The 25,517-nt window shown below is 57.0% G+C and overlaps 1 protein-coding gene across 10 annotated transcripts in view; it reads left to right on the top strand.

Annotated features, from left to right (window-relative positions):
* The window catches only part of ADGRB2 (adhesion G protein-coupled receptor B2), a 42,175-nt gene that overhangs the window by 4,676 nt on the left and 11,982 nt on the right, over positions 1-25,517 (top strand). For 4 of the 10 annotated variants that reach the window (XM_029081220.2, XM_029081218.2, XM_029081219.2 and 1 more), the window contains exons 2-17: positions 5,159-5,975; positions 16,629-16,712; positions 17,713-17,877; positions 19,185-19,349; positions 20,508-20,672; positions 20,984-21,148; positions 21,302-21,403; positions 21,601-21,707; positions 22,078-22,272; positions 22,647-22,715; positions 22,879-22,987; positions 23,176-23,322; positions 23,495-23,570; positions 23,683-23,785; positions 24,590-24,633; positions 25,383-25,509. In XM_029081220.2, coding sequence (XP_028937053.1) covers positions 5,174-5,975; positions 16,629-16,712; positions 17,713-17,877; positions 19,185-19,349; positions 20,508-20,672; positions 20,984-21,148; positions 21,302-21,403; positions 21,601-21,707; positions 22,078-22,272; positions 22,647-22,715; positions 22,879-22,987; positions 23,176-23,322; positions 23,495-23,570; positions 23,683-23,785; positions 24,590-24,633; positions 25,383-25,509 — 2,625 coding nt within the window. In that variant the 5' untranslated portion in view covers positions 5,159-5,173. The remainder of the gene's footprint in view (positions 1-5,158; positions 5,976-16,628; positions 16,713-17,712; positions 17,878-19,184; positions 19,350-20,507; positions 20,673-20,983; positions 21,149-21,301; positions 21,404-21,600; positions 21,708-22,077; positions 22,273-22,646; positions 22,716-22,878; positions 22,988-23,175; positions 23,323-23,494; positions 23,571-23,682; positions 23,786-24,589; positions 24,634-25,382; positions 25,510-25,517) is intronic. The other 6 variants (XM_029081226.2, XM_029081222.2, XM_029081221.2 and 3 more) reach the window with 4 other exon arrangements.

Here is a 25,517-nt window from a genome sequence, read left to right as displayed (position 1 = left end):
CTCCTGTGTTCCCCTCAGCACCCCCACCCTCCAAAGCAGCTGGGACGAGAGGTGCCCAGAGGACAACTTTTCAAAGACGGTTGCCCTGTCTTTCTGTCCTCGGTTTCCTGGCGGTGGTTGGCCCAAGCTTGCCCAGGGAGCATGTAGCACTCAGCCAGGCCCTCCCTTGGGCAGTGGCCCAGTGTGGATCTAGAGACACTGGGGATTGGGAGAGCAGGGGTGGCCCAGCCAGGGGGTGGGGAATGACTCCCCTCCAGCTGACCAGAGCTGTGAGAGGACATGACTCGGGTTGCCGCCCCCTCCCCAGACAGTGAAGACTGAAGCCCCGAGAAGGGGCCTCTGGCCAGGGCCTACCCAGAGAGAGGCTTCCAGCTTGGCGTGGTCACTCAGGACTTCAAGATCTCTTTCCCCAACCTGCATCTGCCCAGCTGTGCTCACTCAGGCCCAGGGTGGAATTGTGGGCTAGCTCAGAGAGTATCCCCGGGAGTGCTAGGGAACCTCAATCTCAGTTTAGAAACCCAGATGGACAGGAACGGGCAGGGCAGTGGGGCCTGTCTATGAGAGTCGGGGGATGGGGGTGGGAGGGCACTGGGACAGAGAGGAGAAGGTGATGGTGTCATTGAGGGGAGTCGGAGCTTGTGCTGAAAGCTGGACCTGCCAGGGGAGACCCCAGCCCACACGGAGCGGGACTGCCCCCAGGAGTTTCTCCCTCAGGCTTTGGGGGGAAGCCAGGGGTTCTGGAATTTTCTCCTGGGGCTCTTCACCTGCCCCACCCCCCAACCACTGCCAGTGTGGGGAGATTCAACATGGAGTGTGATTCTCTTTGTGGGCAGGGAATGTGTCTGTTAGGTTGTTGTACTCTACTCTCCCAAGCCCTTAGTACGGTACTCTGCACACAGTAAGCACTCAATAAATACAATAGACTGAATGGTGGTGAGAGCCTGGGGAGCCCTTCTTTACCTAAGTCCCTCCACTATCTGGACTGCTGGATGCAGGGACCGGCCCTCACAAGGTCTCTATTCCCCACTGGGATGAGTGGGGGATCTGCCCCGTCCACAACAGAAGGCGCTGCGTCTGCAAGAGGTGGGCGGGCAGCGAGATGGGAGGCTGAAGATCCCCGGTTGCCATCGGGGCCAGTAGTCTCCAGGGAAGCTGCCCGTGGCGGTCAGGATGAGCTGCGGCAGCAAGCACCTTGCGTGCACAATGAAGGGTTTCAGCAGCAGATTGTGAGTGACAGGCGGACAAATCGCAGATGCCATGTTGGTACGTCGGGTGGAGGCTCCTCTCTGGAGCTGGCTTCTTTCTGGTGTGATTGGCCGCCTCTCCCTAAAGGGTCTCTCTCTCCTCTTCTGCCCCTGTCCCCGGGCACTGCTGAGCACCTGCACAGTTCTTAGGATTCGGGGTGGGGACACAGCTTGGGGGAGTTTAGGGTGAATTTCCTGGTCTATAGTTGGAAGGAGAGGAGTTGAAGGGATGGATTGGGTGGGGTGCGGGGTGTCTGGAGTTGCTATCCCCCAGCTGGTGGGAGCCGTGGACCCCTCCAATGATGTGAGAAGGGGCATCTACAGCCCCTATGGTGCAACAGCATCTCATACTCTGGACAGGGAGCACTGGACACGCCAGAGAGCCTCTCAATCACTTTGATGGCCCCTTACTCCACCCCAGCTGGCAAGGATCTCGCTGAAGCTAACCAGGGCAGGAGGTCCCACTCTCCACTTCAGGAAGAACAAGATGCCACTCGAAGGCTAACCTCTACCCACCCCGCTGCAGAACTGCCCTATATGCTTGATGGAAGTGGAGCACAGCTGGCCCTGTCCCAACAGAATGGCCCATCAGAGACCTCAACTCTCTCTTCTCCAAAATCAGTCATGCCCAATCTGGGGTCACCCCGAGTCCCTGGCTTCACCTTTCAGACTCAGCTCTGCCTTTTGGCTCTAGGATGGAGCAAATTGGAGGAGTCTTGGTTCCCCCCTACCTGGGCCCCATCTTTGGCTTGAGTGGAGAGGGGCTGGGAGTGGGAGGGGACCCCAGGGAGTGGAGGAGGCAGGAGGCAGTACCCTGGCAGATGTGCCAAGCATAGGCATGTACTCCTTTTCATCCAGAGTTGAAGGAGGCAGAGGTGGGGACACCTCCCTCCCTGGCTGCCAGTCTGCCCAAGAGTCATGGAGACAGCCGGGTGGCAGAGGCTTTGTTTCTCAGCCAGTGTCCAGGTGGGCTGGTGGTGGGTAGAGGAAGTAGGGCCAGGGGACGGAAAGTGGCACTGGGAGAAGGAGCAGGGTTTGGGACCTGGGGGAGTAAGGAAGTGTGGGTGTCTGACTGAGCCCCCATGGACAGCTGGAATCTGTGTTAGCAGGAGAAGCAGCTCTTGGTTCCTATTCTTGAAGCACTCACATCGCCAGGGAGCTACAGGCATCTCCAAGGAGATGAGGTCAGAGATTCCTTCTAGGCCAGGAGCCCTCCAGAAGTCATGTCTTCCATCCCTCTGCCTCTGGACAGAACCACCTTTCTTCCCCTTCTAGATTTTAAGCCCCTCTAGACTATAAGCTCATTGTGGGCAGGGAATGTGTCTGTTTATTGTTATGTTGTACCTCCCACATGCTTAGTACAGTACTCTGCATACAGAAAGCGCTTAGTAAATACCATTGAATTGAATAAGAAAGTTCAGAGGCCAGACTCTCACTGGTAGGGTTCAGCCTCAGGTCAACCCCTGATGGGGATCCGGGTGGGGGGCTGGGATGGTTTTTCCCCATCCCTTGGGGAAAGGACCCTCATCTGCAGCATGGCTGGGGAATGCAGCTCTCTTTCACCCAAGATAGTTGAAATTCTCCCTAACTATCTCTGGACCGGTCAGAGCATCGCACAAACAAGAGCTTGGCTAGCCAGAAGGAGGGGACTCAAGCCTGTCTTGAGCTGTCAGACATCACCGCCGAGATCTGGACCAGAGAGAATGACCAGTGTGAGGGATGGAGGGTAGATTGGAGGCCTTTTCCAGCAGGAAAAGTGTTTCAACTCTTGACCAAGCATATGACCAGGTGAGGCGGTGAAGTTCCCTTTCCAGAGATCTTAAAGTCCAGGAGCTATGTTATTTCTTGAGGAGTGGGAGGAGCAGTGGGGGTGGTGGGTTGGTGGGAAGAAGGGTCAATACAGATAGAAATGTGCTAGTCAGATTGTTCCTCTAGCTCTGCGTAGGAGAAGCAGCTCGCTCTGCTGAACCCCCCGGAGGGTGGGGTGGGGCGGGGGAGGGGTGTTCTAGGACCAGCGTTCTGCTCTCCCCCAGGGAGAGGCTACCCATCATGGCATCTCCGGTGAACCTACCCCAATATCTGGTCTTCTGGCTGTGGAACCTGGGAAGCCAAATCCTCGGAGATGGAGGCGGGGGCGTTCCCAGGTCGAACACATCCTGACAGGGGCCAGAGGAGCCCATAACAAATGGCATTTATGATGAGATGTTGGCAGGTGGATTAATTTTCTACCAGCTGGGACGCCCTCCTGTCCACTTGCCAGAGCCCAGGAAGAGGCAGGCCTTAGCGGGGCCTCTCGCTGCCCGCACCTTGCTTGGGTCCAGCAGCAAGGGGGACCAGGCAGCCAGGAGAGGAAGGGAGAAAGAGGGATCCCCTGGGAGCCTTGGCCCTCATCTCCCCGACCCTGCAGCTCCATTGCCACTGCTTGGTGCAGGGATGGGATTTGAACACTGAACAGCTCTGTTCCTACCTTCACCCCTTTAGATAGATGAGGCATCCCCTCCCATCACCCAGAACCCATTGTCTTCTGCAACACTGCTGGGATGACTGGGGCAAAGGAGAAGATAGTAAGTAGTGTGGCCTAGTGGAAAAAGCATAAGACTGGGAGTCAAGAGACCTGGGTTTGAATCCCGGTTCTGCCATTGCCTTCTGTGTCAATTCAGGCAAGTCACTTCATTTTTCTGTGCCTCAGTTTCTTCATCTGTAAAATCGGAATTAAATACTGGTTCTTCTACTTAGATTGTGAGCCCCATGTGCAAGGGGTACTGCAACCACTTGCCTGTATTGTATCTACCCCAGCGCTTAATACAGGATTTGGCTCATAATAAGAGCTCAACAAATACCACAGTTATTTTCATCGCCTAATTGACCAGCTTGGGCTGCAGGCAAACTGGTCAGCACTGCAGAAGCACTACACCAACAGGGTAGAGAAGACACCACCCTTGGCCTGGGCACGTATAACTCAAGGGGGAGACAAGACCAAACACCTTGCAGGGGGAGGGAGGAGATGGGGAGAGTGGGCTCAAGGGCTGCTGGGGGAGAGGCCTCAGGGAAGACTGCACAGTGTGCTTGGGAAGAAGGAAGGGATGGATGAGAGGCAGAGGACCTGGTGGAAAGAGCACAGGACTGGGAGTCAGAAGACCTGTTCTAGTCCCAGCTGTGCCAGAGGCTTGCTGTGTGACTTGCTTGTGACCTTAATGTCTTTGTGCCACAGGTTCCTCATCTGTAAAATGATGATGATTAAATACCTGTTCTTCCTCCTACTTATTCCGTGAGCCCCGTGAGGGCCAGGGACTGTGCTAGACCTGGCATCTTGTATCTAGCCCAGCGCTTAGTTCAGGGCTTGGCACATAGTAAACGTTTAACCTTGGCAAGTCACTTTAACTTCTCCGTACCTCAAGTTACCTCATCTGTAAAATGGGGATTAAGACTAGGAGCCCCATGTGGAAGATGGACGGTGTCCAACCTAATTAGCCGGTATCCGCCCCACCGCTTAGTACTGTGCCAGGCCAATAGCAAGGGTTTAAAAACCATCATCACAAACAAAACCCAAATATTACAATTATTTTTCTAATTTTCAGGGCTTTGGAAAGGGGCTAGTGAGGGGGCCAGGGGAGAATTTGATTGGGGGAAGGAGGCGAGCGGATATGAGGCTTGGGAGGTTGTTCAGGTCCTTGAAGTCTCTACGACCTCTCTCTTTCCAACACCCAGTCCCCTCTCTGAGCCCCGTGGTGAGGAACGGGAGGATTTATTCTCCCGAACCTTCAACGGAGGCCTAGAGAGGTGATGCGACTTGGCAGAGGTTACACAGCCGGGCTTGGATTGAGCCAGGCCTTGACTCTCGTGAGGGGCGGGATCCGGGGGGAGGGAGGAGATCGTGTCCCGTTCGCCTGTGACGTCTCCCACCTCTCTTCCAGGGCCAATGACGTAGGATGAACCCTGCCTGTCCCCTCTTACTGTCTGTGATACCGTCGTTACTGTGGCTGACGTCTGCCTTTGACCCCGCTCCCAGCGCCTGCTCCGCTCTGGCCTCGGGCGTCCTTTACGGCTCCTTCTCGCTGCAGGATCTGTTCCCCACCATCGCCTCGGGCTGCTCCTGGACCCTGGAGAACCCCGACCCCACCAAGTACTCCCTCTACCTGCGCTTTAACCGTGAGGAGCAAGTGTGCGCCCACTTCGCGCCTATGGTCCTGCCCCTGGATCACTACCTGGCCAACTTCACGTGCAGCCGCTCGAGGGACGAGGAGGAGGAGGAGGAGGAAGAGGACGGAGAGTGGCCGCGGGAAGAGGGCGGCGGGCTGGAGCTGTGCCGCCCCCGCAGCCCCTTCACCTTCCTGCACTTCGACAAGAACTTTGTGCAGCTCTGCCTGTCGGCCGAGCCGTCCGAGGCCCCGAGGCTCCTGGCCCCCGCCGCCCTCCAGTTCCGTTTCGTCGAGGTGCTACTCATCAACAACAACAACTCGAGCCAGTTCAGCTGCGCCGTGCTGTGCCGCTGGGTAGAGGAGTGCGGTCACCTGGCCGCCCGGGGATGCGCCCTGGCCCAGCCCGGCTGCAGCTGCCAGGGCGAGGAGGAGCCGCCCCAGCGGCCCCCGCCCACGACCCTGACCCCGACCCCCTCCGCCCCGCCCCACAACCACACGTTGTCCAATGCCTTGGTGCCCCCGCTGGCCGCTGGAGAGACGGACCTGCACTCGGGCAACAGTAATGACCTGTTCCCACCTGAGATGAAATACGGTGAGTCCTGGAGGGGGCAGAGGGGTGGGGAGCTGCAGGGGTGACCCCCGGCAGGGGATTTGAGGCCAAGGGACCCAAATGGGGGTGAAGGTTCTCATTCCACCCCTCTACCTCTTTAACTTCTGTGCCACCTACTTGATAGCCAGGGCTGGGGCCTGAATGGAGCCCGTGGTGCCAGCTTTGATCCTGTTGTCCTCCCCCTTGGGTGGATGCTCATCCCAGAGAGCTGAAGGAAACCGTAATAGTAGGTTCGGAGGTTGGGGAAATGAGGCTCACAGAGGGCAGGACAGAGAGAGGAGGGGCTGCTCTCTTGCCATGGGGTCCTCGCTCTCACCCTCCCTTTTGCTTGGAGCTCCCTCCCCTCCCCTCCCCATCTTTAAAGCCCTACTAAATCGAATCTCCTCCAGGAAGCCTCCTCTGACCACTCATCTCTCCACCCTATTCTTCCCCTCTCTTGCATTACCTATGCACTTTTGTCTATACCCTCTAAGTAAGCACTTCGCTAGCCCATCTCCCCCCACTGCAGCACTTAGGTACATATCTTTGAATGATTAGTCGATTGATCATATTTATTGACTGCTTCCTGTGTGCAGAGCACTGTACTAAGCATATGGGAGAGTACAGCATAACAGAGTTGAATGCTGTTGCTTCCCCCTACCTGTAATTTATTTATGTGTCTATCTTCCCTGCTAGATTGTGAACTCCTTCAGGGCAGGTATCACGTCTACTAACTCTGTTATATTCTCCCAAGTGCTTACTACAGTGCTGTGCACACAGCAGATAGTACATACCACTGATGGATTGAGAGGTAGGAGGTGGGTCAACATGGTTGCAGAGGCCCGGAGAGCTGGATTTCCAGCTCCGACCACTGCCTGCTGCTAGAGACAGGGACTCGAGCAGGATTGACCATGCTGTGGGACCTGCCTCTCCTGGACCCCAAGTCCCACACCTTCTGGACCCTGCTTTCTCAGCGTATGAGTGACTTTTAAAAAAACGGTATTTTCTAATAATATAAGCGCTTACTATGTGCCAGGTCCTGTACTAAGCGCTGGGTTAAATACAAGCTAATCAGATTGGACACAGTCCGTGTCCCACATGGGGCTCACACTCTTAATCCCCATTTTACAGATGAGGTAATTGAGGCCCAGAGAAGTGAAGTGACTTGCCCAAGGTCATGCAGCAGACAAGTGGTGGCCCTGGAATTGGCTCTTTCTGACTCCCAGGCCTGTGTTCTATCCACTAGGCCATGCTGCGTCTCTTTTCTGCTGATTCAGGAGACACAGCTCTCTTCCTGCTAAGTTTTTGCTGATTCCCACTCCCTCCCAACTCCCCAAATTTGGGCCCCCCAGGTGAAGTCTCCGAGAGCCGAGACCTATTGGGAGAGGCAGTGGGGGGAGTTGCTGCAGTACCCCAACCTTAAACTGACCGGGCCAGCCATGAACCAGGGCAGGCAGAGCCCTCTCCGGAGGAGGGGTGGTCCTCGGCAGGCCAGATCTTTCCGATTCCCCCGGCACTAAAGAGCTTGGGGCAGTATCTGAGAAGGGAGCTCCTTGAAGCTTTCAAATTTTCCATGCTGCCTTAAGTGGGTGTAAATAATAATAACAGATCAGTCAATCAATTGTATTTATGGAGCACTTACTGTGCATAAAGCACTGAGTTTGCCAACACAACATGCTTAGGGCTGGGATAGATTAAACAATGGTAATAATGGTAATTGTGGAATATAAGAGCTTACTCTGTGCCGAGCCCTGTGGTAGAAACAATACAATCAGATCAGACACAGTTCCTGTCCCACACAGAGCTCATACTCTAAGGGGGAGGGAGAAGGGTTATTTAAATCCCCATTTTACAGATGAGAAAACAGGGGCATAGTGAAGTTATGAGGAAACAGCAGGCAAGTAGTGGAGTAGGGACTATAAACCAGGTCTTCTGACTCTCTTTCCACTAGACCATACTGTCTTCCTAACTTCCAACATGAACTGGTCTTTTGGGAATTAATAGGCTGGGGGGTGAGGGGCTCTTTGGAATTTAAGGATGAGCTGTGTGGGAATTGGGAAACTTTTTGTTCCTTCTCCACTAATCCAGACACATTTCTCACACTTAGGAGCAGCAAGACCCTGTCCTTGGGTGATGAAGTCAGGACAGCATTAGGCAGCATAGGCAGAGGGTAAGGTGTGTCCTAGGGTGAGGGACAGGGCCTGTAGGGTCAGAGGGTGGGATCCCAGGCCCCTGGGTTCCATAATCATAATAATAATAATGGCATTTGTCAAACACTTACTATATGCCAGCCACTGTACTAAATGCTGGGGTGGATATAAACAAATCAGGTTGGACACAGTCCCTGTGCCATATGGGGCTCCCAGTCTTAATCCCCATTTTACAGATGAGGTAATTGAGGCCCAGAGAAGTTGTGACTTGCCTAAGGTCACACAGCAGACAAGTGGCAAAGACAGGATTAGAACCCTGTTCCTTCTGACTCTCACGTATCCCTTGTCAGAGTGGAGGGCCTGCTGCTAGAAAGGTCTCCTTTGCCGATTCTTTGCTGTTGAGATTTCCAGCCTTCTGCCCATAGTCCTTGAGGGCAAGGGTCAACTGGGAACCGGGGCTGGGGTGAGCCAGGGCTTGGGTGGCCAAGGTTTTAGCTGAGGGTTTTGGCATCCAGGTAGAAATGGACACTTCCTGGCCAAGAAAAGGGTTAGTGCTCCTTGCCTAAGTCTAAGCCCCTGATGTTCTCAAAGAGGAATCCTTGATGGCCAGGCTTGGCTGGGCACTCTCCCAGGTTGAGCTGGCAGAAGCAGCCTGCTGGCATTTCTGGGGCAGATGGTCAGGGAGATGGGGTTACAGGGAGCAGTATTTGGGATGGAATCGAGCAGGCCAATGGTCTATGCTGGGCCATGGCTCTGAGTCCTGGGCCTGGACAAACACCTCAGTCCTGCCCCAAGGCGGTCCCCAGCAAAAGGTTGCCACCTCCCGGCATCCTCTCACAGTTGTCCTCATAGGGCCTTGCTCATAGGCTCTCAGCCAGGGGAGGCTTCATTGCCATGACAACTGCTCCCCTTCTTCCAAAAGCCATTAAAAGGAGGCTGTACTGGGCAAACAAGAGGGACACTATGAGGTGGGGGGCATAGATGGAGACAATTAGCTGGCATCAAGCTTCTTCGCCCTGGACCCAGCAGCTAGACAAGACAAAGGCGACTCCAGCCCCCATCTAGGCTATCTTGGACATGATTTGAGGGCCTACCTGTAGAGTCTGTGGGTGCTGGAACAAGAAAGAATGGGGTGGGCTAGTGGGGGGCAAACGTTTCCACCCCAGGCAAACATGGAGTGTCAGAGAGGATGCCGGGAGCCAGGACACTTGGGTTCCAATTTACGGTCTGTGCCCCTTCTCCCAGGGCCACTATGGTACAGGTCCAGCAGTACCCAGGCTTCTGTACTGGGCTTGAAAGACCCACTGATTGGAAGATATTAAGGTTCTTTTTCTTTCCTCCCTTGAGATCCCCTGCCACCTGCCCCTGGGGTTCCAGGCGTCATAGCCTGGGATGGAGTGAGCCGGGGCCAGTGATGAAGCCATTAGGATGCCAGTTTAATGGCTTCAGGGTTCTGGCCAAACCAGGAAGTCAGGAAGCAGAGGAAGTTGGGCAGATTATGGACGACTTTTCCCGTCTGGGAGACCCAGGAGAGCCCATGGCAGGGGATTTAGTGCCTTCAGGAGGAAATTGAATTCCGCTTCTTTGTTGAACATAACTGGAGAAAGTGCCGCCATATATCATGTTATTTTATTATTCCCTCTTTCTCTCTTCTTCACGGGCGGGCACCACACCGTGCATAATTTCTGGGAGCAGCAGGATGGGCAAGGAGTGTGGGGCATAAGCTCTTCAATCCCCAGTTTAGCTCCCGCCCAGAGCAGCAGGTTTCCTGTCTGGCTTTCCCTATGGCCTGGAGAATGGTGGGGGAGGAAGGCTGGGCCCACACAGACGGGCACTGCCTGGGCATGATGCCAGCCAAGGAGCAGTGCCAGGGGACCTGCTGGGAGTGATGGAGCCGGAAGCAGAAGTTGGTGAGTTTTAGAGCCAAGACATGTTGGAGGGGGACTGCAGTGAGGGTTCTGCTCCCAAACAGTGGGTCAGTGGGGGGTGCCTGATGTCCCTGGCATTGACCAATTGCCTTAGCCAGTCTTTCTCTGGGACCCCCAGTTTGGTCCTTGATGGCACAGAAGAGAAGCATTCTGGGAGAGCTACAAAATGATGTTCAGAAATCATAAAGGAGTAAGATTGCATACTCCACTCTGCCAATGCCCAGTCAGTCCAGGGGTCCCACCAGTCCTGAATTCTGTCTCCAGGGTAACAGGATGTTGAAGGAATGTCATGGATAGACCAGCAAAATCTCTAACTTTTCCCTGCATCTCTTTAACTTCCTAGTAACCCATTAGGGGCCACTTGATCATGAACTCTTATACTTTACTGTCTTCTTCTGTAATTTATTTTAATGTATATTGTCTTCCCCTGTAGACTGTAAGCCCCTCATGGGCTGGGATCACATCTACCAACTCTAGTGTATTGTATTCTCCCAAGCACTTATTTCAGTGCTCTGCACAGTAAGTGCTCAATAAATATTAATGATTATTGGATTGATGAACTGATCCAAAGCCCCTCTTGAACCTGCTGGTATTTTCTGCTTCCACAGCTTCCTGTGGTAACGAATACTCTAGGCCGCTCACCCACTTGGGGAGGTGTTTTTTTCTGCTTTGTTTTGATTCGGGGGACTTGGTCCCAGAATGGAGAGTTGGTCGATAAGACTAAGGATAACCAGCCCTCAGGAGATGGACTCCTGGTCGGAAGGTGATGCGATAACTATATCTGTTTCTGATTGGGTGTGAGGTTTGTCAATCATCTCTAAGTGGGTAGGCTCTTCCCTTCCTCTGTCCTTTGTGGCCAGTTCTGCTCTTCTAGTCCCCCCAGTCTTTCTTCCTGGTCTAGCTGGCACAGTGGGGAGATGGAATGGCACCCCTGGGCCTGGAGGCTCTGTGGGGGAATGGGAGGGGCCTGGGAGAGGCTGCCCGTCTGGCTGGCACTCCACCAGGTGCCCATCACTTCCTTGTGCTGCCCACGGAAGCAGGAGGGACCCTGTCAGACAGGTCCGCCGAGTGCCTCTGGCACTTAGAGCGCCCGTTTCCCTTCTGCTCTGGCCTCCTCTGCCCAGAGCCATCATCGGGAAGATTAGTGCCAATTAGCGGGATCGTGGGTATCCGGCGCCATAGGTTCCCCATGGTGGAGAGCATCTGCAAGTCGTACGTCCCCAGCGGGTCCAGGGCAGGCCGGGTCTGCGTGGTGGTATCGTCATCGCCAAGCCCTTGGCCTGGCCCGGGCGGTTCCCCCGCCCCCTTCCCTGCCCGCCTGCCGCCCCCGGGCCCTGCCAGGCCAGCTGGAGAGCTGTACCGGCAGCGGGGAGACCAGACTGGCGTTTTTCAGCTGACAGATTGTGAGCAGGAAAATGCGCTTCGCCGAGCAGGAAGGTGTGTTGTGTTGGGGTGGGGGCGGAGAGGGTCGGTGCCAAACCCTCTCCGAGGGGGCTCTGTTGGAACCCGGGATGGGGTGCAGGCAGAGGAGAGAGAAGCACCTCTCCTCTCCCCTCCACCCCTACTGGGGTGATTTCCTGCTCCTCTGTGAACCTGTTTTTCTCTACAGCGAGGGGGAATTCACTTGCACCTCAAGAGTGGAGGAGAGGGTGGGATGTAGGAGATGCCACAGTGTTTTGGGGTGCAGTAGCAAGGATAGCTGTGGGAGGGGGAGTTGGTGGTGGGGAGGTTGAGGGGAGCATTGGGGAGAATACAGCTCTGGGGACCACACTGCCAGGGTCCTATGATGGCTGCCATCCCATGAGAGACATTTGCGTTTGGCCCCCCCTGGCTTAGGCGCACCCTGGATTGCTGTGGGTAAGAGGGAGAGTGGGCGAGCAGTCTGGGTACCATCGGCATGGAGGTGAAGCTGGTCCTGATTTTGAGGGATGCCAGTCATGGACAGAACCAGGCCAGGACTCGCCAGGCCCCAAGCCTGGTGTGCCGGCACTGCCGTGCCTGCTCACTGTGTCCCCACCAGCCTAAGCCCCTGCCCCCTCCTTTAGTGACTGCAGTAGAACAGATCGCTGGAGTGATGGCTTGTAGCAGGGAGGCTGGGGCTGAGGCGTGTTCTGCTGAGCTGGCGGGCCCAGGGAAGGAGGAGAAGAGGAACAGGAGAAGGAAAAGAAGAAGGAGGAGGAGGGAAATGAAGAGGCTGGGTGAGACGAGCAAGGATGGAGGGGGAGCAGAGTTGAGCCTTCGTCGGGGTTGAGGGGGGGCACAGGGGTGGGGCAGGTGATGTAGTGGTTTCTAGGCCTGCCTTCGAGCCCAGTGCATTTGATGAGAGTGTATGGGTGCCTGTTAATTTCACGCAAACTGCCCTTGATGGATCTCTTGTTATTTTTGGTGAGTTGAGCCATAAATTCGTGCCATCTCGCTGCAGCAATCTGTTAAGTGGGGGAGAAAAAAGGAAGAGAAAAGATCCAGGGGAGGAAGAAACCAGTAGCTTATTCCTTGCTTCCTTTGGCCAGGGGGTGGGGGCGTGGGACACTGGAGGTGGCAGTGGATGCCATCCTTACCCATGGGCTTTCGGGCACTCTAGGAGTGTTGTGCCTGTACTTTCCTGGGGCTGAGAACAGGCCTCACCACCGGTCGGTCCCACTGGCGGTAGCAATAAGGAGGGGGGCCCACACCAAGGCCGTCCTTCCCCTCCTCTCAGCTGTCCCTCGGACTGCTTCTGGGGGTTATGACCCCTCTCCCTTGTCCTCTCTGGAGCTGGACCAGGCAGGGAGACCCTGGGCCAAACCCCAGAAAGTCTAAGCAACTCTCTGAGGTCCCTGGAATAGCAAGAGGGATTGAGATCAGACATAAGGAAGAACTTCCTGACAGAAGATGCTGGGATGAGTGGTTAAAGGAAGGTGTGGGGTCTTCCCTCTTCCCACCCTGTGCCCGCATAAAAGCTGGGGTAGGGCCTCCTGTGTGGAAGCAGGAGGATGGACAAAATGACCTCAAGAGGGCCCCTACAGTGGGAGGAGCCTGATTTTTCCCTCTTGGCCTTTGGGCCTGAATTCCCAGCATGACTTTTTTTTTTTTTAATGGTATTTGTTAAACACTTACTATATGCCAGGTACTGTACTAATTGCTGGGGTAGATACAACCTAATCACGTTGGACACATATAGGGCTCACAGTCTTAATCCCCATTTTAGAGATGGAGAAAATGAAGCCCAGAGAAGTGAAGTGATTTGCCTAAGGTCACGCAGCAGGCAAGAGCAGGGATTAAAATCCAGTTCCTCTGGCTCTCAGTCCTGGGCTTTTTCCACTAGGCCATGCTGCTCCTCTTGCTTTTTCTTGAAAAATGATTTGAGCTACAGAGTGAAGTATGAACTCAGATTGGGGGACACAAGAGGCAGGGAGGTCAGCAAGGAGGCTGATGCTGTAGTCAAGGGGATATGATAAAGTGCTTGAATCGGTGTAGTAGCAGTTTGTATGAAAAGATGGAGGGAAATTGTTTATATTGTGAAGGTGGAACTGACAGGATCTGGTGACAAATTGACTATGTGGGTTGAATGAGAGAGATGAGACGAGGATACTGCCAAGGTTACGGACTTGTGAGTTAGGAAGGGTAGTGGTATTTTCTACATTGATGAGGAGGGCCAGGATTTGGGTGTAAAGGTGAGACGTCTTTAATTGGACATGTTTAGTTAGAAGTGTCCTGAAGACAAGAGGAAATGCGAGACTGCAGAGAAGGAGAAAGGTCAGGGCTGGAGAGGTAAATCTGGGAATCATCTGTGTGAAGATGGTAGTTGAAGCCATGGGAGTGAATGTGTTCTCCAAGGAAGTGGGCGTAGTCAGAGATTATAAAGGGACCTAGAACTGAGCCCTGAGGGACCTCCCCACTTTCAGAGGGTGGGAGGCAGAGGAGGAACCTGCAAAAGAGAACAAGAAGGTTTAGTCAGAGAGATAGGAGAACCAGGAGAGGACAGGGTCAATGAAGCCATGGATGGATAATGTTTCAGGTGAATAATAATAGTAACAGTAACATTTGTTAAGCACTTACTGTGTACCAGGCACTGTCCTAAGAGCTGTGTTGGATACAAGCAAATCGGGTTGGACACAGTCCCTGTCCCACGAGGCTCACGGTCTTAATCCCTATTTTACAGCTGAGGTGTCTGAGACACAGAGAAGTGAAGTGACTTGCCCAAGACCACACAGAAGACATGTGGCAGAGACAGGATTAGAACCCAGGTCCTTCTGACTCTAGACCTTTGCTCTATCCATTAAGCCATGTTGCTGCTCAGCTGCTTCTCAGTTACTCAAGCAAGATATGATAAGTGCTTGGATCTGCATGGTAGCCGTTTGGATGGGGAGAAAAGGGCAGATTCTAAAGGTGCTGTCAACATAGAACTGACAGGATTTGGTGACAGATTGACTATGCAGGTTGAATAGAGTCTGAAACAGCCAGTTTGGGCAATGGGCACGCGAATCAATAAGGATGGAGAAGTATTGTTGCTGGGTGGAGGAGAGGGCAGAGTTAAAGCGGATGAGGATGAACTTGAGATGAATGAGGTCGGCCTGGTGTCTGGATTTCTGCCAGCAGCGCTCAGAGGCTTGAGCAAAGAGCAGCTGTATTGTGGAGGTGATCCATGACTGCAGGTTGAAGGTACGAGATCGACAGAGGGGGACGGGGGATGAAGGAGTTGAATTCAGTGGAGTGGGGAGTGTTGAGAGCACACATTTGTGCATAGAGAGAAGGTAGTTTGGGTTTAGATGCCAAATGGGGCATGATGACTTTGGAAAGTTGGAGGGGGTTAAGAGATCAGAGGTTTCTTTTGGGGGATAGAGCAGTTTTGTAGGAAGAGGATGTGTGGGAGACAAGGCAGGGGGTGAGGGGCCATTCCATAGGATTAAGCCAAATAATAATAATAATATTGGTATTTGTTAAGCACTTACTATGTGCAAAGCACTGTTCTAAGCACTGGGGTGACACAAGGTGATCAGGCTGTCCCTCATGGGGCTCACAGTCTTCATCCCCTTTTTACAGATGAGGTAACTGAGGCCCAGAGAAGTTAAGTGACTTGCCCAAAGTCACACAGCTGACAAGTGGCGGAGCCGGGATTAGAATCCATGACTTCTGACTCCCAAGCCCGGGCTCTTTCCACTGAGCCATGTTGCACCTGGGCTCTCGGATGTCTGGGGACAGTCCTCAGTTTCCCTCTCTAAAAGAGGGGAGCCAGATGATGAAATCGTACCTGACAGGAAGAGGGGGGCTTGATTGGGAGACAGAGGCTTGTCCTCTCCACCCCGACTTTGGCCACCTTTCCACTACCTGGACCAGCACTTGTAAATCATTGGGGTGGAAATTTGGAGGAATGACCTATGATGAAGGGGAAGAGCTACTTCCTGGGAGCACTGTGGGTTGTGCCCAGGTCGAGGGGTGCCACAGCTGGGTGGGTGCCAACTCAGGGGAGGGTGGTGGGAAGCCATTGGTGAGCTGGCTAGAGGTCTTTGGCCAGGCTGAGATGTGTTTCTAATGTTAGCATTAAATAATAATAATAATAATAACAATAATGATAGTATTAGTGTTATAGTGTTAAGTGCTGTGGCCAGTACTTCTGGTACCTGGCCTATCAGTGGAATTGGAGTACCTGCCCCTCATCCTCTCCTCCTCAGACCTTTGTGGGGCTGATGGGGGCGCTCCATGCCCAGGGCATGGAGGCACCTGCAAAATTTCTTTGCAGCATCATGAGGCTGCTGGAGCCCAGAATGAACGGGCTGGAGGACAGGGCTGTAGGACCAAGCAGGAAGAGGTGGGGAGAGGGGGTGGCACCCAGGAACCTGAGGGAGGGGAGGCAGCTCCAGTGGGCTCCCCAGGAGGTGGGGAGGGGCCACATTGCTGGGCGTGGGACCGGTGGCCAGGAAGCAGTATGGCCTATTAGATGGAGCACCGGTCTGGGAGACAGAAGGACCTGCATTCTAATTCCGGCTCTGCCAGTTGTCTGCTCTGTGACCTTGGACCAGTCGTTAACATCTCTGGGCCTCAGTTGTCTCATCTGTAAAGTGGGAATTCAGACTGTGAGCCCCATGTGGGATGTGGCCTGTGTCCATCCTGATTAGCTCGTACCTACCCAAGTGCTTAGTACAGTGACTGGCACATGGTAAGTGCTTAACAAATACCATGGAAAAAAAAGAGCAGAGTGGAGGGGCTCAGCCCAGGAACTGACCCATCAAACCTGGGGAAGCAGGAGCAGTAATCACTCTCAGCAAAGACCGCCTCCTCGAAACCCTCTGGAATTAAACAATGCTATTTATTGAACACTTACTATGGCAGAGCATTGGACTAAATGCTTGCAAAAGTGCAGTTCGGAAAAGTTAGTAAGTGTGATCCCTGCCCTCAAGGAGCTTACATTCCAGGGGGCAGAAAGATGTTAAAATAGCTAGTGGAAGCTGCAGAGTATAAGGATTTGTACATAAGTGCTGTGGGGCTGGAGGTAAGGTGAGTGTCGGCCCTGAAAGGCCTAAGCCATCCCCAGGACCGTCCCCAACCTCAGCCCTCACTCACCCTCCCACATCCCGGCTCAGCAGCCTCTCGTGTTGCAGGTGAAGAGCCGGAAGAGGAGCTGAAGGTGAAAACCCAGTGGCCCAGGTCGGCAGACGAGCCGGGAGTGTATATGGCACAGACAGGTAACGAGTCTGTGTCTGGCGGTGATGAGGGTGGGCTGGGCCGCGGCGGCGAGTCCTGGCATGTCGCCCCATAGGTCTGCGTGTGGGAACATGTCAGGCAACGTGCTTGTCCATGCTTGTGTCCAGGTGTGTCTGTGCAGTGGCAGGGTCCGGGGTCTAATTTCCAGCCCATTCCTCCACTCCTGCCCCTCCGACCCCCTTCCACAGGGGAGGAGAGTAAGTTTTGTTCAGCAAAGAGCCAAAAGTCTCTCCGTCTGTCAACTGTTGGGAAGTCTTAAGGGGTTGGTCAGGGGAGCAGTGGGTAAGTCATAGGGGAATAGTACCAAAGAACTATTAAAGAGTTTCAGGAGAAACTTGGAGGAGCTCTAGGGAAATTATAAGGGAGATAGAAGGAGTTTTGGGGGAGCTTTTGGGCTCTTTCTTTTGTCTTCCCAACTTTACCCGGTCCCTTCCGAGGGAGTGTAGGGGGCTGCTCTGCTGTTGGAGGGAAACCCAAGGGGTGGGTTACTTCAGATTTTTTACCAGGGCTCAAACTTGGAACGGGCATCCGGCAGAGGGGGCCCAAGACTGTGCCTGGGGAGGATGGGAGGGGTGGCAGGTTCTGGTGTGGGAGCTTTTCAGGGAGGAGAGTGCAGCTCCTCGGTCCGGGGAGAGAAGGGGTTAGTAGGGGGCTGTTTAGGCCAGGTAGTCCCCCATCTCCTCCCTCCTGCCCTCACCTGGGCCATTTTCCAGTGACCTGACAATGAGAGTGTTGTTGATTCCCCCCAAAAGGCAGGACCAGGCCTCCCCCCATCATTAACAGCCGCCACATGCCCCCTCTAGGAGCTCCACAGCCGTGCTACTAGGAAGGGGTAGCCCCGGGAAGCCCACTGCCACAAGGCCTGGCCCAAGTGACCCCTCAGTCATCAGAGGCCCCGCTCCCGGCCACCCCCAGGCCAGCTGGGCTCTGGGGAGTCCCCTATGCCCTATCCCATCCCCAACACGTGTCCCTCTCTCCTAGGAGACCCAGCAGCTGAGGAGTGGTCGCAGTGGAGCGTGTGCTCGCTGACCTGTGGGCAGGGGCTGCAGGTGCGGACACGGTCGTGCGTCTCCTCCCCGTATGGGACGCTGTGCAGTGGGCCCCTGCGAGAGGCCCGGACCTGTAACAACACCGCCACCTGCCCAGGTACCTCCTGTGCCAATCTGCCTGCCAGCCCTCACTGCTCCAGGCAACCCACCTCTCTCCGCCAGGGCTCCGGCCCAAGGATTGGGTCTGTGGACAGAGGTTGCTTGATGTCCAGTCCTCCCCAGCCACACACTGTCCCCTCTGACCAGAGCCCGGTGATCCTGCGAGGGCAACAGCCTACTCACTGGTGTCCCTGGAGAGGGTGGGGGTGTGGACACAGGACCGGGGTGTTGGGGTGTCCGTGTGTGTTCTTGAATGTGCACACATGTCCGGAGTGTTGGGGAATCTGTGTGTGTCCCCAAATGTGCACACGTCAGTGTGTGTGTGTGCATCTATGTGGGTGGGTGGCTGCTTCTGCCTTTGATCCTCCTTTCTACTCTGGTCCTGCTATGCCGTCCCCCTTCTAGATGTTGTCTCTGCCCAATGCGTGCCTGTCTGTCCGTCTCTCGTGGGTACCAGGGTCACGGTCTGTGGGTCCACCCACCCAGCTCCCCTCGGAAAGCATTCGCCTCTCTCCCTGATCTCTCATCGACTTTTGGTTGGGGTTTCTTGGGGAAGGCGTGTCTGGGGAGCTTGGAGGGACCCAACTGCAGCCCCTGACTCTGGCACCCCCATGCCCTGGGAGTGAGTCCCGGGGGTGGTACTTATAGACGAGGTTACCCTGAGCAGGGGCTCACTGCCTGGGACCCCGAGAACCCCTTTACCCTTTGGCAGTCTACCAAGGCCCCACCGCCCCAGCCTCTCCTTCCCTTGGTCTTCTCTGGTATTTCATTCATTCATTCACTCGTATTTATCGAGCGCTTACTGTGTGCAGAGCACTGTACCAAGCGCTTGGGAAGTACAATGCAGTAAAAAGAGAGACATTCCCTGCCCACAACGGGCTCACAGTCTAGAGGGGGGTGGAGACTCATGTGCCAGGCACTGTACTAAGCGCTATTATCCTCTCCTTCCTGCTCTGGGCCCCAGTTTCCTCCTTGGGCGGCTGAAGGATGAACTGCAGGTGGCCTCTGATCAGGGAGGATGGGAGGGGGCGAGGGAGGGCCGGGACGATGTCCTTCAGGGGCCAGGGAGACCCCTGGTCTTCAACCCACTACCCTGCCCGGGGATGGACTCTCCACCGGCCGATCAGGAGCGGCGGCGACCAAGGCGCCCTTCCTGATTGATGGGAGCCGGCGGGTCCGGGCGGTGGCGGAGGCGGGGAGAGGAGGCCCGGGGCGGTGCCAGGGGCGGTGCCCGGGGCGGGCCCGGAGCGGGGCAGCGGAGCGCTCGGGGCAGGGGTGATGCCGCCGCTGTGTGCTGTGTTGCAGTTCACGGCCTGTGGGAGGAGTGGGGGCCCTGGAGCCTGTGCTCACGCACCTGCGGGCGGGGGGCCCGGAGCCGGACGCGGAGCTGTGTGCCGCCCCAGCACGGCGGGAAGGCCTGCCAGGGTCCTGAGCTGCAGACTAGGCTCTGCAATCTCGCCGCCTGTCCCGGTCAGTAGCGCCCACCCCCCTCCCGTGCCCCTCACCCCACCACCCTTCCGCAGGCCCCGCTCCGGGTCTCGAAGGGGCGCCGGAGCCGGGGGGCTGGGTTCCCTGGGCTCTGGAGAGCGGGGGGGTGGGTGGGGGGGGGGGGCAGAGGAGAGGAAAGGGTGAGAGAGCGAGCGAGCACGTGAAGGGTTTGCTCGGTCAATCCGCCCACCCCTTCTCCCCCCTCCCCGGAGTGAGGACGAACGAGTTAGGGGGTGGACGGAGCCCCCAACCTGGCAGGGGCGCCGGAGTCTGCGTGGAGGACTTGAGGTTTTGCCACCCCCATTAGCATTGCCAACCTTCGCCGTCGGCTCCGGGGGTGTCGTCCCGAGAGCAGGTCGCCTCGAACCCTGTACCTGTCTGGGTACTGGGGGGTGGACTCAGAGGTTCGGGCCCTGCTTTGCCCCCCCGGGGAACGAGCTGGGAGCTGCCTGACGGCTCAGCCGTCCCAGGGGAAAAGCTCCCCGCTCCCCACGGCAACCGGACTCAGTGGGCATTGGCGGCTGCAGTGATTTTGTATATCCTCGAGGGGCCGGCAAAGCGGGCATATTGAGGTTGGCAGAGCCAGAGCAGAAGGGTGATGGAGCCTGGGCCGGGACCCCCAGCTAAGGAAGCCTCAGCTGGAGCTGGGCGAAGGGAAGGGCACAGTCTTATCAGGGGCAGGGCTGGGGCCGATGGCATCAGCTGAGCATGCCGGCCAGGAGCCAGCGCTGCCGGGTCTGTCCGCCTTGGCTCGTGGAGCCTGGGCCCCGGGCCACCCTGCTTCCTGGTGCCAGGGGGCATGGGAACATCCTGGCCCCTGGCAGGGAGAAGTCAGGGTCCCGGGCGTGGTGGCGAAAGGGGGCCGGACTGTTGATGGCGGGTGGAGCCGGTTGCCATTATCCTCCGGGCTTGGCCAACGGCCATGGAGGTCTTGCCCGTTCCTGGGCCGAGAAGAGGCCCCCTCCCCTTGACCAGCGCTCAGCTAACCACAGGACCAGATCCAAGGAGGGCAGAGCCTCAGGCCCAGGATCTCCAGCAAGCTCCTTACTGCTGCCCTGTTGTCCCCATGCCAACCATTCGCACCCCTCCCTCCGGCCCAGCTAACCCTTCCGTCTTGTGTGCTTGTGTCTCCCGGGGTAGTGGAGGGCCAGTGGCTGGAGTGGGGTCCGTGGACACGCTGCTCCGTGTCCTGCGCCAATGGGACCCAGCAGCGCAGCCGGCGGTGCAGTGTGGCAGCCCACGGCTGGGGCGAGTGCAAGGGCGCCCACGCCGATGCCCGCGAGTGCAGCAACCCCGAGTGTCCAAGTGAGAATCGGGGGGACGATTCCCATGCAAAGGGGTGGATTGGCGGGGGGTCATGGGCGGGTCTCCCCGGGGACCCCAGATGTCACTCGAGAGTGTGAAGATTGGGAAGGGGGAGTGAAACTGGAGCCACCCGGTGCCCATCTCCCCGCCCAGAAGCTCCCGCGGACAGTGGTCGGCCACCGATGGGCCAGAGGGAGAAGGGGTGGGGTGAGGAGTGGGAGGGGAGGGAGCCAGCAGTCCTCCGGTGGGAGGGGGACAGAGCCCCCCCCTCCCGATCACCGGGCCCGTCTCCCTCTCCCCCTCCCCCGTAGCCGATGGCAAGTGGGGTCCCTGGAACCCCTGGAGCCTGTGCTCCAAGACGTGCGACACGGGCTGGCAGCGCCGCTTCCGCATGTGCCAGGGCACGGGGGTGCAGGGCTACCCCTGCGAGGGCACGGGCGAGGAGGTGAAGACCTGCAATGAGAAGAAGTGCCCAGGTACCTGCCTGCCGGGGACCCTGGCCCCCGAGGTGGGTCGGCGGGTGAAAGGGTGGGCAGAGGGTACCCAGGCCGGGGGCAGGGGGGTGGGCACTCGGGCCCAGGGCTCAGCCACCATTTCGTCTCCTTCTCTCCGCTCCTCTGCTCCTGCAGCCTTCTATGAGATGTGCAAAGACGAGTACGTGATGCTGATGACCTGGAAGAAGACAGCGGCGGGTGAAATCATCTACAACAAGTGCCCCCCTAATGCCACGGGTGAGTGACCTATTGGTGACCTTTGAACACCCGGGGGCACGCCCCCTCCCAATATCTACCCAGGTCCCTGACCGACATCTCTCCCTTCCTCATCCTGGGCCCACGGGGCACAGCAGCCCCCTGCCTGCCGCTCCCAAGAGTCCCAGGGGGTGGGTGAAGGGAGTTGTGGTCGAGTGCCTGCCTCTTCCCGTCTCCAGGGTCTGCCAGCCGCCGTTGCCTGCTTAATGCCCAGGGAGTAGCCTACTGGGGGCTGCCCAGTTTTGCCCGCTGCATCTCTCACGAGTACCGATACTTACATCTCTCAGTAGGTGCACACCGTGCCTGCCCCCTCGCCCCTGGATGGGGGCAGCAGCGGCGATGGGGAGGGAGGGCAGAGCAGCCTGACGCACCCAAGTTTCTGGGGCGGGAATGGCAGCAGAGTGTGGGTGTGGGTTTTCTGCCTCTCTCGGTTTGGGGTTCTGCCTTTTCTCGCCTGTTTCTCTCTGTCCGACTCGGCCACTGTCTGGGACGACCCCTCCAGGGAGAGCCCTGGTGGGATCCAGGGCGTGATAGCAGGGCGAAGGGGGGTGGAGCGGCCCAGGACCCCGCAAACAGGGTGGGGGTGGGGTGGTGGAGGCCGGCCCCTGGCACCCTGCCCAGCCTCGGCTCCCTCTCCCCGCCCCTCCCCCTACCAGCTGCGGGAGCATCTGGCCAAGGGGCAGCGCATGCTGGCGGGCGAAGGCATGTCACAGGTGGTGCGGAGCCTGCTGGAGCTGCTGACCCGCCGCACCTACTACAGCGGCGACCTGCTCTTCTCGGTGGACATCCTGAGAAACGTCACCGACACCTTCAAGAGGGCCACCTACGTGCCTTCCGCTGACGACGTGCAGGTGCCCGGGGGCCGGCGGGCAGGTTGGGCACAGGGTGCTGGCCGGGCTCCCTACCCCACCCGGTCCTTTGTGGACCCTGGTACTGGCTCTTGAGGCCAACTGGGCATCATGAATCCATCAATCAGTGGTGGTCACTATGTGCAGAGCACTGGGCTAAGCCCCTGGGACGGGATGGTACGATAGAGTCGATAGACACAACCCCGCCCTCAAGGAGCTGACAGTCTAACGGGGGAAACGGTCATTAAATTACAGGTAGGGGAAGCGGCAGGTACTCCGTGTGAGGAGGCAAAGATGGGGGTGGCCGAGAGGCCCATGCCTGCCTCCCCTCTCCTTGCTCATCCTCACCCTTCTCTCCCCCTTCCCACTCCCTACAGCGTTTCTTCCAGGTGGTCAGCTACATGGTGGACGCAGAGAACAAAGAGAAGTGGGATGATGCCCAGCAGGTGCGTGAGGGCCCAGTGCTGCCCAGCTAGACATGGGGGGAGGCCCAGAGCTCCATCCTGAAGCAGGCTTGGGGAGGGTCCCCGCCGCACCACACCCTGCTGGTCAGAGATGCCAGGGCCCCGGACCCCAGTGTCCCTCCCAGTTCCCGGTGGTGTCTTGCAGGTGACCCCGGGCTCGGTGCACCTGCTGCGGGTCGTGGAGGACTTCATCCACCTGGTGGGCGATGCCCTCAAGGCCTTCCAGAGCTCCCTGATCGTCACCGACAACCTGGGTATGAGGGGCAAGGGGCAGGCGTGGGGGTGGGCCCAGGGCAGGGGCCGAGCTTGGGGAAGGGGGCTACTGCCACTGGTAGGAAGGGGGTCCGGTGGGGAGACTCGTCATTCCCTGGGTCTGTCTGTCTCTCCGTTTCTCTGGCCCTGCGTCTCTGCCGTGTTCTGCCCATGCTCCCTCCCATCGCAGTGATCAGCATCCAGCGGGAGCCGGTGTCGGCTGTCTCCAGCGACATCACGTTTCCCATGCGGGGCCGGCGAGGCATGAAGGACTGGGCCCGCCACTCCGAGGACCGGCTCTTCCTGCCCAAGGAAGTCCTCAGCCTCGCCTCCTCGGGTACGGCCCCGGGGCCTTGAGGCTCGGAATCTGTGGGGTGGGAAAAACGGGCCCACTGTCTCTGAACCTTCCTTCTCCCTCCGGGGAACCCCGTCGGGAGGAGGGGTCAGAGCCCCGGGGCCACCCATCCTCCGGCCCCCTGTCAGGATGACCTCTTCCCTCTCTCCGCCAGAGGCCGACGAATCGTCCTACTTTGTGATCGGTGCCGTTCTGTACCGGACTCTGGGGCTTATTCTGCCCCAGCCCAGGTGAGCCTCCTCTGCCCAGAATAGCCGTGACAGAGCAAGATCTGGGCCCCAATATGCCACACCACATGCCATCGACACATATGCTCTGCCCCACCTGCCCTTCTCTCTCCAGGCCCCCTCTGGCGGTCAGCTCTCGCGTGCTGACGGTGACGGTGCGACCCCCGACCAAGCCCACCGAGCCCCTCATCACCGTGGAGCTCTCCTACGTGGTCAATGTAATTAAGACTCCCGGTGGGCGGGACCCTGGGGGTTGGGGGTGGCATGGCAAGTCTACACTTGCCATGTAGGGGAAGCGTGTAGGGGAAGCAGCGTGGCTCAGTGGAAAGAGCCCGGGCTCTGGAGTCAGAGGTCATGAGTTCGAATCCCAGCTCTGCCACTTGTCAGCTGTGTGACTGTGGGCAAGTCACTTAACTTCTCTGTGCCTCAGTTACCTCATCTGTAAAATGGGGATTAAGAGTGTGAGCCCCACGTGGGACATCCTGATTCCCCTGTGTCTACCCCAGCGCTTAGAACAGTGCTCGGCACATAGTAAGCGCTTAACACATACCAACATTATTATTATTATTACACATTCATTCGTTCATTCAATCGTATTTATTAAGCACTTACTGTGTGCAGAGCACTGTACTACACAGTTCTTCGGAACCTCCCTCTGTCTCCCCCCGCCCTTATAAAGTTCCAACTCCCCTGATGTCGACAAACACTCGATCTTGCTCCTGCTCATACCCCTACAAGCCCGTTCCTGCTTCCTTGTCCCCCACCCTTCCCCTCCAGGTGGCAGCTAGAGGTAGGTGAGGTGTAGCTAGCTGTCAGGCTCTGTGCTCTCACTTCAGAGGCCCCCCTCAGCCTGGTCTCCCCAGCCCCTCCTCCTCACAGGCCCCGATCCCCTCTCTCTTCCAGTCCTTTTCCATGGTTGTTTTTTTCTACCCCATGGGGCTGCTCAGTTGGTGGGGAGGGACATGGGTGGAAGGAGGGGAGTGGGGCCCTTCTCACCCCACCCTCTCTCCCTTCACCCTCAGGGCACCTCGGACCCTCACTGTGCCACGTGGGACTACAGCAAAGCGTGAGTCTGGGCGTAAGGCAGAGGCCCCGGGCTTGAGGACGGGGGCCTCTCCTAGGGTTTGGGATGCCACGGGTTGCCTAGGCGATTGGCAAAGAGACTCCAGATTCAACGACTTTGAGTGTGATTGAGGTGGGGATTGGCAGTGCTACTCAGGGCCAGCCTCCGGGCACCTTAATCAAATCATTTCTCCCTGCCTCGGTTTCCTCATCTGCAAAATGGGGATTAAATACCTATTCTCCCTTCTCCTTAGACTGTGATCCCTGTGTGGGATAGAGATTGGGTCAGATGTGATTGTACCCTATCTACCTCAGTGCTTGACACATAATAAGCACTTAACAAATACCATTATTATTAGTAGTGGTACTATTTAATACCGGGTCAGTGCCTGGCTTGGCCACCCATCCCTGTCCCTCAGAATCTATATTTATCCACCCTATTTTCTGCTTGGCAGGAACCTGCCATTGGTACCAGGCTGTCAGGGCGCCCATGGTGCCAGCCAGCATTCTCAGATGGGACCCCGGAGTCACCTGTCCTCAGGGGGGCTGGGCAGTGTCCAGAACGAGGCCGGGACCGGGGGACCGGGACACCCAGCACCCCTCTGACCCAATGTGTCCGGAACAGGGCCGGGACCGAGGTCCTGAACAAACATCTCTTTCCTCCTCCCCTGCTTCTCTTTCTCCTCTCTTTCATGCCCTGGGTCTCTACTGGTCTCTGCATTCATCCCCCTACCCCCAACCCCTACCCCACAGGGATGCCAGCTCTGGGCACTGGGATACCGAGAGCTGCCAGACCCTGGAAAGCCACGCGGCCCACACCCGCTGCCAGTGCCAGCAGCTCTCCACCTTCGCTGTGCTCGCCCAGATGCCCAAAGATCTGGTGAGGGC

Source organism: Ornithorhynchus anatinus, chromosome 16, assembly GCF_004115215.2.
Source record: "Ornithorhynchus anatinus isolate Pmale09 chromosome 16, mOrnAna1.pri.v4, whole genome shotgun sequence".
Taxonomy (NCBI): domain Eukaryota; kingdom Metazoa; phylum Chordata; class Mammalia; order Monotremata; family Ornithorhynchidae; genus Ornithorhynchus; species Ornithorhynchus anatinus.
The sequence above is the reverse complement of the archived record's forward strand: the minus strand, read 5'-3'. Positions and strand labels throughout refer to the sequence as shown.